General features: G+C 42.0%; 1 protein-coding gene across 3 annotated transcripts in view; it reads left to right on the top strand.

Annotated features, from left to right (window-relative positions):
• Positions 1-4,682, top strand: part of FAM53A (family with sequence similarity 53 member A) — a 68,728-nt gene extending 64,046 nt beyond the window's left edge. For all 3 annotated transcript variants that reach the window (XM_044295455.1, XM_044295449.1, XM_044295447.1), the window contains one exon: positions 3,184-4,682. In XM_044295455.1, coding sequence (XP_044151390.1) covers positions 3,184-3,408 — 225 coding nt within the window. In that variant the 3' untranslated portion in view covers positions 3,409-4,682. The remainder of the gene's footprint in view (positions 1-3,183) is intronic.
• The last annotated feature ends 7,621 nt before the right edge of the window (positions 4,683-12,303 follow it).

Below are 12,303 nucleotides of genomic sequence, written 5' to 3'. Positions count from 1 at the left end.
GAAGGGGAAATGCGGCTTTTTTTCCTCTCTGAGACTGCATGTTGTGAGGAGCAGCAGAAAGGGCCTCAGATGTACCTATTCTGAGTGCTTTAAAGGAGAAGTCACTTAAAAGGTTATTCCTACCAGTTCTGTGCTTAGAGATCCACGAACCTACTCCCCCGCCACTTAGTGATGCTTTAGTCCCAGTACACATGCAGACAGCCTCACATGCACCACTGCAGTCAATTGCTGGCCTCAGTGGTAACTGCCTGGTCACGTTGCCTCTGACACCAGTGATTAGCCGCAGCAGAGTATTTAACCCCATCTGGGTGTCTACATGCCTAGATGAGAGGCATCACTGAGGGAAACCTCTAGACTGGAACTTGGCGGTGGAGAGGAGTTCAGTGGAGTTCTTTCTTTAGATACAGTGGAATACCCCTTTAAGCTGTTTTTTCCCACCACATATTGATTGGCTTTGTGTTTTTTGGCTTTGCTTGCTCTACTTTACATTAGTTATGCTTTGTTCTTGTTGGTGCATGCCCGGTTTGTTTAGTTTTCGTGTTTAGAGGGATTTGTTCCAATAAAGTCTTAATGTATTCACTGAGATGTTAAAATATACAGTGGTTTTCTGCCAACGTGGCTCTCCACCTGCTAACTACACCTTTCCAGATGGAACAGGTAGAGCGATGGCAATGTCAGACCTTGGACTCTCAGCGTTTCTAGCCAGCAGTGGATTAAGCACACCATCTTGGCTGCACCGCAAAAAGGAGTTTACACAATCAGCTAGAACAAAGGACTTCTCATAGACTGCTTGATCTTGACGACGGGACACACGATATTCGTGGGGCAAACGACAGTTCTAACAGAAGGCACATACGGAGATGTATGATCTTCTCCTAGAGGTTGTACCATTGTACTATGTTCCTGGGGTTTAAAAGACGAGCAGAGTCTTACTTGACAGCTTGGTGAGATATCGACATGTTAATGGGGTCACTCTTACGTTGGTGGTTCCTAATTTGAGAAAAGTGAACTCTTTGCTGCTAAAACATTTAGCTGGACCTTTGATTGTCCTCACTTGAGCTATTTAAAGGTTTTAATTGTGGAGAAAATTACTTACTATGTTCAAACTAGTAGTTAAAGGGAACCTGTCACCAGAGTTATGGTGTCCGAACTAAGGGCAACATAAATAAGTGACTGATTCTCTTAGCAAAATGCTGGGTCACTTTCTTTAATTGACCCAGTCAATCTGCCAACATCTTGTATTGAAAAGCTCCAGCTGATAATGATGAGTCCTGAATATTCATGAGCTCCTGACTCTCCCCGCCCACCTGCTGCTGATTGACAGTTATTTTCCATATGAATCAGCAGCAGGTGGGCAGGGGAGTGGCTATAGATCGAGATCAAGTCCTGGCTTGGCTATTTTCGAAAGTCTCAAAGTGGTAAATGGCGAGTGGGCCCCTGCATGCACAATATGCTCTCCATTACCCGTTAAGGGACCGAAGATAGCTAAGTCAGTGTGCTAGTGTAACTCCGATAGCAGTGAATGGAGAGCACATGCGCAGTGAGCTCCATTCTGGAGATAGGTGCAGGCCCCACTTCTGGGACCCGCTCCTATCTGACATTGAGAGCATAGCGATATGCCATCAATGTCTGGCTTTAAGGTAGGTCAGTCACCCTAAGGCTACATGCACACGACCGTATGTGTTTTGCGGTCCGCAAAAAAAAAAACGGATTACGTCCGTATGCCATTGTTTTTTTTTTTTTTTTTGCGGATCCATTGTAACAATGCCTAAAATAGACAAGAATAGGACATGTTAAATTTTTTTTGCCGGGCTATGGAACAGACAGACTGATGCGGACAGCACACTGTGTGCTGTCCGCATATTTTGTGGACCCATTGAAATGAATGGGTCTGCATCCTATCCGCAAAAAAATTTTACGGACAAGGAAACAAAATACGTTCGTGTGCATGAGGCCTTAGGCAAGTAGGAGGGCATTTTTAATTTTATTTTTTGTACTATTTTGTCATTTTTAGTTGCACACATACAAGGAAAGAGCTGTGTCTTGCATTAGCCTTAAAAAGGGACTAAAGAGGACGGGGGCTATGGGGGAGCTGTGTGCTGAACTTAATACTCGCTATTCAATTAAAAAAATTGCTCACACCCCTCTTAAGTCCAGAAGCACTTGTGCAAATACTAAATCAGGTTTTATGTACCAAGTTGGCCGGCAAGTGATTTTTCTTTTACCCTTTACATAATCCCCTTGAAAAGCTCTGCCGTTTCAGCAAATCTGGCAGCACATGAAATAGAAGTTGGTTGGAAATAATTTGGGAATTAATTAATCCTGTCTTCATTGCAAACGTTATAAGCTAATGTAGACTGAAGTGGCAATAACAGCCTTTCAGGACGTCGCCGCTGTTAACAGCTACCGGCTTCCTGTGAGGGTGATAAACAATACTATGGAAACCATTAGTGGACAGGGGAAAGCTGTGGTCCTGTGGAGGGGCCTTAGTCCAGGTCCTGAGAAGAAATCCATACTTACCTGGTCCCCATCGCTCTGTCCCTCCACCAGTTCCTGCATTGTAAACTTTCGGCACGGAGGGAATCGCGTGTGTGCCGCTGCAGCCAAAGACTGGCCTCCGTGGTGATCACTGCAGTCTCATGTGCCGCTCCGGTACACATCACCACTGGGTCATGTTCCGCTTGGGGGTTCATTGTAGCTGAGGTCAGCCTTTGCCTGCAATAGCAAATATGACATGACTCCATCCATGCAAGAGTCCTATTGTGGACAACCACTTTAAGACAATGAACGTACTTGTGTTCGTTTGGCAGCACTTTGTATTAAAGGGGTTAACCCATAATTAGTGTAAAAAATTTAAATCAGACATCATATAGTACACGAAAACCTCTTTCTAACAAAGCTAGAACCAGCCTTGGATCCCTAATAGGGCGTGTTTTGTCTGCTGCTGCTAGTGGTAGTTGAAGGATGGAACTGAGCATGTGCGTCCATCTAAGTGAGCAGGACAGAGAAATTAGAAACAGCAGGTGGCACTATACAGATAGACTTCATTGACTCAGTAGCTATAATAAGTTTTCAATCACATCCAATTACAAAAGTATTCCGATCCTGGTACTGTTTTGAAAACTGTAGAATATTGTTTGTGAGACAACCCCTTTAATGTTCCTTTCTTTTGTCTTTTTACAGACTTCAAAAAGCCTGTGCTCTTTGGACTATGAAGATGAAGATGATCCCCACCTCAAGACCATCGTGTCCTCTCCCTGCGATTCCAATGACCACATGAATATCATCACTCCTGGCTCGAGCCCCGTCAAGGAGACCATGGGCGGAGGAACCTGCTTCGTCAGCTGCTCAAGGGAGGCAGCCGTGAGCGAAAGCGAGGAAGACCTAAGTGACTGTGAGAGTGCCTGAGGGCACTAAATTTCCTATAGATTGCGAGGATCTGGATCTGGAACAGATAGAGAACAACTGAATCTCATTGCCTCTGTAGGATAAAGGCGTCCTCCCTGGTAGAAACGTGCCTTCTGTTGCCGTTGCTCTCCTTCAAGGAGCCCAGTGGAAAGAGTTGCGGCTTAGTCACCTGTTTAGTTAAGGAAATGGACAAGATAAAGACTGAGCATTAAAAAAAAAGTTGTTTCCACCCGGCTGTATTTGCTGCGCGGCCTAGTATGTGGGGCTATACGTACAAAGCTAAATAGATGTGAATGTACTCAACAGGTTTTGTATGGGTGGGGAATGTTCCTCCAAGTGCTGACAGCGAGTGCCTAAATCTATTTTTTTTGCTCAATAAATAAAAGGGAGGGGGAGGGAAAGGACTACTATTTTAAGCTAGTTTCGTAATTATATAACCTCACTTTTTGCGGGGTTTGTATGTCTCGGCGAGTACAATTTGTTTACTTTTGCGAACGTCGCACATACTAGGCTGCTATATGTCAGAGAGAAGACAGCAGAGGAGTTTCAAGGAAACATTTATAAAAAAAAATACAAAAAATAAAAAATACAAAAAAGACATATTTTTGCATTTCTGTGGCTTTTACAGTTCTGGAGAAAAAAAAAACATCTCTATTTTGAAATGAATTTTTTCAGGAGGGCATTGTGTAACTTACAATCTGTCTGCCATGATTCTGATGCAGGTATATATGTTCTATATTTGATGAAAAGAGCTTAAAGTTCTACAGGAAATAGTTGATTCAAGACGTCTAGTGTTCACACTCGGTCCAAAATACCAAAATTAACCGCAGTTTTTTGTTTCGTTTTTTAAAATAGTATGCGGTTAAAAACGTACTATTTTATTTTTTATTTTATTCTTTTTACTTTGACATTGATCAAAATGTATTAATGACCTTAAGATTAATGAGGGGGAAAAAAAAAATTCCCCAAAATTTGCTACTTTAATTGGGATTTTTTTTTTCTATCTTGAACAAAGCAATGGTGATTTAGCATTATGTGCATTTACGAGTGCGATTAGTTACATGCCTTGTAGGTCATTATTACGTTTTGTTGGTTTTGTTTTTTTGTTTAGTTTTTTTTCTACTGTTCAAAAAGAGAAAAAGAATGTATTGGAGCACTTGAACTTTAGACAGGGACTTTGTAAAGCTGATGATCAATTCCACAGGAAGAGGTCACCCCCTCAGCAATAGAAGGCAATTTGTCCTTTAATAAATAAAAAATAATAATTTTCTTCATGTCTCTTGTGTGTTGACTTCTTTATACTTGACATTACGCAAATTTTCAAATTCAATTTTTTTTAAAAAAGTAGCAAAAGTCTGAAACTGGGAATAGGGTGGTGGATGCTTTCACGTTGCCAACACAGTGCCAATCCATAACATAACACGCGGGTGTAATGCGTGACGTGAACGCATAGCACCCGCACTGAATCCTGACCCATTCATTTCAATGGGTCTGTGTACATGAGCGTTATTTTTTTCCACGCATCAGTTCTGCGTTGTGTGAAAATCGCAGCATGTTCTATATTCTGTGTTTTTCACGCAGCCCTGGCCCCATAGAAGTGAATGGAGCTTCAGTCAAAAAGGCATTGCATCCCCAAGCAAGTGCGGATGCGATGTGTTTTTCACTGATGGTTGCTAAGAGATGTTGTTTGTAAACCTTCAGGTTTTTTATCACACGCGTGAAAAACGCATTACACCCGCACGGAAAAACTGAATGCAATCGCAGACAAAACTGACTGAACTTGCTTGCAAAATGGTGCGAGTTTCACTGAACGCATCCGGAGCCAATCCATCACACTCGTGTGAAAGAGGCCTAAAAGGGTTTTCTGAGAATTTTTTTTAACTGATGACGTATTCTCTGAATAGCTCATCAGTATCTGATTCGTGGGAGTCTGTCACGATCAGTGTGGGGGGGAAACCTCCAGACTGAACACAGGAGGGAAGGGGAACAGTAACTGGACCTGGAAACTAGGGAAGGAACAGGTCACCTCCTAAATAACCCTAATCCGGGCCCTGACTACCTATCAATATGAATAGACCTTGAAGGTTGTAATATTCATATGCTGGATACCTAGGCCCTTATATCCCTATAAGGCCCTGGAATGAGGTTAGGACCAGAGACAACCCATTCCTCCCCAGATGGACGAATGGAAGTCTCTGTCTCCGGCCAAGATACAAACAGGGAATATAACAAGCACAATACAATAAGAAAAGACCAGATCTAGCTGAAAGTAGAAAACTGGCAACTCCAGTAACACCACAGAGTACAGCCGTCCAGCTAGTTAGAAGGCAGGAAGAAAATCTATAAACCGCACCTCCAAGAGTGAAAAGCGGCTACTTATGGGAAAGGTAAATTACCAACAAGCAACACCTGGAGCAAGGGGTGTGGCATTCACCAAAACACAGACACAATAAGATCCACAGGGAACGTGTAAATTTAAGTCTCGATATCCTGGTACCTGCCACAGGAACGTCCGTGACAGTCTGACGCCCGGGACCCACGCCGATCAGGTCTTTGAGAAGACAGTAGCATTGCAGCCTTCTCTCAGCTTTGCCTAGGGTCTAGGCCATTAGATGTCTCATTCATCGGTCACATTTCCTGAAGGGGCTGAGCTGCGATACCAAACACAGCCATAATACAATGTACGGCGCTGTGCTTGGTGAGCTAAGAGAAGGCCGCAGCACTACTGTGAAACAGCTGATAGGCAAGGGTACTGGCTGTCAGAGCCCCCAATGATTTAAAAATAATTAAAATTAGGAAAATCCCTTTAAGACTGGGACTACACAGCAATCTTGGCCGTGGCAGGTTTTGCTCAGTGTAGCAGTGCAGCCTTAGACATGAAAGGAGCCACAGACTGACTTTCAGTTTTAGCGCTACCCCAGAACCTGAAAAAATCTTACCCTGTTGGATTTTTTGCGATTCTAGGGTCGCAGCAACTTGTGTGTCGCACCGCAACCCCATTCCTATCTATGGCTACACTGCGATCCTTGGTTTTGCGACAGCTGTTATGCCTAAGATCACCGTATAGCCCACCGTTAAGCGGTTATCTACGTAGGATAAAAATATATAAAACGTTTTCTTCAAGATACAGCACCACCCCTAACCATGGGTTGTCCCTGATATTGCAGCTAAGTTCCATGGAAGTGGAAGGTAACAAGCTGCTACTATTGATCGAAAGCTGTCATGTTTTTTTAATCTTGTCTGACCCCTTTAACAGAAGCAGCTTTCTTCATATAGTTTTCTAAAAGCTCTGTTTTAGCAGCCTGTCTACTTACTGCTCTGAGGGCAGCAAGATTTCTTAGAATCATCATACTGCTGTATTAATCAGATTTATGAAAAACGAATTACTAGTACTGAAACACCACAGCAATGAAACACACCCCACCGTCTCTGTCTCTCAGGTTGTGAGCCATGCCATATCGATAATGTGTAGTCCTGCATCCTGTGAGCTTTTGAGACCACCCCCCCCCCCCCCCCCCAAGCAAGCTGTTCGATAACCGCATTGCTCCACTAATAGCATTTGAGTACAGGGCTATAATTTACTCGGTGAGGAAGCCATAGTTGACCATTCCGAAAGAGTGCTGGAGAACATCTTTCCTTTATCTGGCCATAATCAATTGATGGGACCAGCCAACTATTTAATGTTTATGGGGCCTCCTAGCTCCCTCCTAATGGCAAAAGGTGTGGACCGTTGGATTTTAACATGAGTGATCCTTTTGCTTTTTGGGAGATAAGCTGCCTCCAGAAGTGTCTGGCAGTTGCCTTCACCCCTCTTCCTGTTCAGAACACATGCACACTCAGCTGTATGGAGGTGGTAAAGGAAGATAGTGGTTGGCCAAACGAATGCTCAGCTATCTAACGCGTACGGCCAGCCTGATCGAAAGACGACAAAGTACCTTTTCCCCATTATGATGATGTTTCTACCTATAGAGAAATGGCACGATGTACAGTCGTGGCCAAAAGTTTTGAGAATGACACAAATATTAGTTTTCACAAAGTTTGCTGCTAAACTGCTTTTAGATCTTTGTTTCAGTTGTTTCTGTGATGTAGTGAAATATAATTACACGCACTTCATACGCTTCAAAGGCTTTTATCGACAATTACATGGCATTTATGCAAAGAGTCAGTATTTGCAGTGTTGGCCCTTCTTTTTCAGGACCAATGCAATTCGACTGGGCATGCTCTCAATCAACTTCTGGGCCAATTCCTGACTGATAGCAACCCATTCTTTCATAATCACTTCTTGGAGTTTGTCAGAATTAGTGGGTTTTTGTTTGTCCACCCGCGTCTTGAGGATTGACCACAAGTTCTCAATGGGATTAAGATCTGGGGAGTTTCCAGGCCATGGACCCAAAATGTCAATGTTTTGGTCCCAAGCCACTTAGTTATCACCTTTGCCTTATGGCACGGTGCTCCATCGTGCTGGAAAATGCATTGTTCTTCACCAAACTGTTGTTGGATTGTTGGAAGAAGTTGCTGTTGGAGGGTGTTTTGGTACCATTCTTTATTCATGGCTGTGTTTTTGGGCAAAATTGTGAGTGAGACCACTCCCTTGGATGAGAAGCAACCCCACACATGAATGGTCTCAGGATGCTTTACTGTTGGCATGACACAGGACTGATGGTAGCGCTCACCTTTTCTTCTCCGGACAAGCCTTTTTCCTGATTCCCCAAACAATCGGAAAGAGGCTTCATCGGAGAATATGACTTTGCCCCAGTCCTGAGCAGTCTATCCACCATATTTTCTGCAGAAGATTAATCTGTCCCTGATTTTTTTTTTTGGAGAGAAGTGGCTTCTTTGCTGCCCTTCTTGACACCAGGCCATCTTCCAAAAGTCTTCGCCTCACTGTGCGTGCAGATGCGCTCACACCTGCCTGCTGCTATTCCTGAGCAAACTCTGCACTGGTGGCACTCCGATCCCGCAGCTGAATCCTCTTTAGGAGACGATCCTGGCGCTTGCTTGCTGAAGCCTTCTTAACAAGAATTGAACCTCTTTCCTTGAAGTTCTTGATGATCCTATAAATTGTTGATTGAGGTGCAATCTTAGTAGCCACAATATCCTTGCCTGTGAAGCCATTTTTATGCAACGCAATGATGACTACACCCGTTTCTTTGCAGGTCACCATGGTTAACAATGGAAGAACAATTATTTCAAGCATCACCCTCCTTTTAACAGGTCGTCTGCCATTTTAACCCAATCAGCCTGACATAATGATCTCCAGCCTTGTGCTCGTCAACATTCTCACCTGAGTTAACAAGACGATTACTGAAATGATCTCAGCAGGTCCTTTAATGACAGCAATGAAATGCAGTGGAAAGGTTTTTTGGGTATTATGTTAATTTTCATGGCAAAGAAGGACTATGCAATTCATCTGATCACTCTTCATAACATTCTGGAGTTCATGCAAATTGCTATTATAAAAACTTAAGCAGCAACTTTTCCAATTTCCAATATTTATGTAATTCTCAAAACTTTTGGCCACGACTGTAGACTCATAGGAATAGATGTTCCAGAATTATCACTGAAGAGGTGGTAGGTCCTCTATAAGTACCGTGTATGAAAGAGAACCTAATTACCCATGCACAGGTAGGTAGGCCTTATTAGCAATAATAAATAAAAAAACCTGTACTTAATTATTTTAGTTCTACATTTTCTGTTATATGTCATATCCAAAACACTGCTAAGAAGAACAAAAGAGGTGGAAATAAACCTACAATGCCAGTTTTTGAAGGCTGTGTACAGTACATCCCAAATGGTTACCGTCATCTTAGTCTTTCACCTATACTGACCGTTATAGAACACTAACACCATTATCAGCATTATAGTCTCCATATTGGAATGCTACTTACTGTTTAGCTGTCCGTCGCTTATTTTCTTCAAAAAACACGTATTTAATATGCAAATTAGGTCTGAAGGTGGCCATAATGCTGATAATGGTGTTAGTGTAATATAATGGTCAGTATAGGTGAAAGAATCCCTTTAAGAAATTCTTAACTCATGTTGTAAGTTGTATGGACTTGAATATTACCTGAGATAAGAAATGTTTGTTGTTAAAGGGGTTGGCCAGTTCTAGAGAAACATTGATGATTACTTTCGCAATCAGCGACATGGACTGTGCTTTAGCCAACAATGCTTGCGTGCAGTTATGGAGTCTAAGGGTCCTTTTACATGGGTAGATAATTCGCTGCGCAACAATGATTTTGCTACTTGGAGAAAAACATGTGATTTATACTAAAAGGAGCGCGCTGATTCCAAATATGAACTGGGAATTTGCCTGACTTGTCTAGATTTTAACCCGTTACGGACCCTGGGATTTTCCATTTTTGCGTTTAAGTTTTTCACTCCCCCCTTCCCATAGTCCTAACTTTTTTATTTTCCCATTCACATACCCTTATGAGGGCTTATTTTTTTGCGGGACAAGTTGTCACTTCCAATGGCACCTTTTACGGTTGCATGCCATGTAGTAGGAAGCGGGAAAAAAAATTCCTAATGGGGTAGAATTGGGAAAAAACGCAATTCTGATAAAGGTTTTTAATTTTATTTTTTTACACTGTACACTATGCAGTAAAATTGACCTGTTATCTTCATTCTCCAGGTCAGTATGGTTACAACGATACCACACTTGTATCATTTTTCTTGCATTTTAATACTGAAAAAAAAAATTAAAACCTTTGAGGGGGAAAAAACTTTTTTTTGTAACCATATTATGACCCCTATAACTGTTTTGTAGTTGTATATGGGGCTGTGTGAGGGCTCATTTTTTGCAGGACGATCTGTTCTTTTCAGTGATACCAATTTGAAGTGTGTGCAACTTTTTGATCACTTTTTAGAAAAAAAAAATTATTGGGTAGTTGAAGTGACAAAAAATGGCAATTTTTTTTTTCCCGTTACGCCATTTGTCATATGCCATTAAATTTGTTATATTTTAATAGTATGGGCATTTTCGCACACGGCGATGCCCATGGTGTTTATTTTTTTATTGTTTAAGTATTTTTATTTTAAGGAAAGGGGGTTGATTTGAACTTTTTTTTTTTATATATTTGCAAAAACTTTTTTTTTTTTACTTATTTTTTTTAGTCACCTTGGGTGACAATAACTGGCAATTATTAGATTGCCTATTGTGTTCATTGATGTCTATATAGACACCATTGAACACTTCATTTGCACTATACCAATAAAATGCTGCCACCTAGTGGCTTGTATAGGTATAGTCATCGTCATCTAATAGGCACCGAAGCCTGCTTGAGGCTTCAGCTGTGCGCAACTTCCGCTTCCGGACTGCGCAGATGCCGTGTTCACATTTGACCATGGCATCTGAAAGGGAAAATGTATGCGATCAGTCTTATGGCTGATCGCATACATGAGCCGCGGGTCTCTGCTATTTAAAATAGCAGAAACTCGGCGGCTATTGCGCCCGCTGCACGTGCGAGCGGGCGCCATGTTTGGGGACATGTACGGCGGAGGTCCTTAAAGGGTTAAGTTATACATGCAAGGCTATTCAGTTATAACATTAATGCATTATATTGGAGATATTCCAATGGACATGTCCAGACCTGTTCGGACGCACTCAGGCTGATGTCAGCAGTAAGTATATAAGGCAAGCTGGACAGATTTTGATAAAGTGATCTGTTATAGCGCTATCAGTTTTGAAACTTAAGATGGATAAACGCAAATGTATTAACGATCCAGAAAAAAATTCTGCTACATATGTGGCAAATACACTACTTATGGTCAGCGCAAGAATCTGACAAAGCGAGTGCGACTTGCAGCTTGGGATGCATTTGTGCTCGTAGTGCAGAACTTCCTTGGGAACAGACGAGCTGCAAACTATGCTGAATTAGTAGACAACATCCTTACAGCACAAGAACAACGGCTGCCGAATGTCATTGAAAGTGCGTTTCTTACATTCCCATCTTGACTTTTTCCCGCCAAATTTGGGACACGTAAGTGACGAACATGGAGAGCGGTTCCATAAAGATATTTCTACAATGGCCGCTGGAATCCCAACATGATGGGGGACTACTGCTGGGTTTTGCAGCAGGAAATAATATGACCGTTCACGAAGGCAAAAGCAGATGCCGGCAGATGTTGTTTTTCTATAACATTTTCATACACTGTTTACTACTCAAACTTTGATGTAGATCCGGTAATTGTTGGAGTAAAACTCCAGGGGCCAGATTTATCATGACTCTGACAGCTCACTCCACTTTCACATATGGCTAAAGTCAGTTTTATGAACGGCCCTTTAAGACTGTAATAAATGTGGTTTGACGGTAGCAGTTTATCCGTCAGTAAGCAGCTTTACAAAAGTCGCACATCTTTACGAAAAAGTCGCACGTCTTTACGAAAAAGTCGCATGTTCTATTAAAAAGTCTCATAAGATAAGCATGGTCCTCACTGGAGTGAAATTGCGCAATTTTTTGCGACTTTTTTGCGACTTTTGAAATAGTCGCAATAGTAAATCTGTCTAGAGATTAATTTACATAAGAAAACACGCCCACTTTCAGAAAACTGGCGAGCATAGTGCAGAGCAGAAAAAAGTCGCAAATTTTCGCGCAGTTTTAGTGATTGCGCAAAAATTTGCGACTTTTTCACTCCATTATTCTGACTTGAGCTAATGATAAATCAGGCCCCTTCTGTTTAAAATTATTCAAGTGCTTAATTCATTTAGGCATACTTATGCATAGCAAAATTTTGTAACGTGTTACAACAATTCCGACTTCGGATTTGTAATCCTCACACTCGATTTAGTATAGGACAGGCATGCTCAACCTGCGGCCCTCCAGCTGTTGTAAAACTACAACTCCCACAATGCCCTGCGGTATGGTGATAGCTGTAGGCTGTTCTAGCATGCTG

Source organism: Bufo gargarizans, chromosome 1, assembly GCF_014858855.1.
Source record: "Bufo gargarizans isolate SCDJY-AF-19 chromosome 1, ASM1485885v1, whole genome shotgun sequence".
Lineage (NCBI taxonomy): Eukaryota > Metazoa > Chordata > Amphibia > Anura > Bufonidae > Bufo > Bufo gargarizans.
This window is presented reverse-complemented; position numbering and strand designations above follow the sequence as displayed.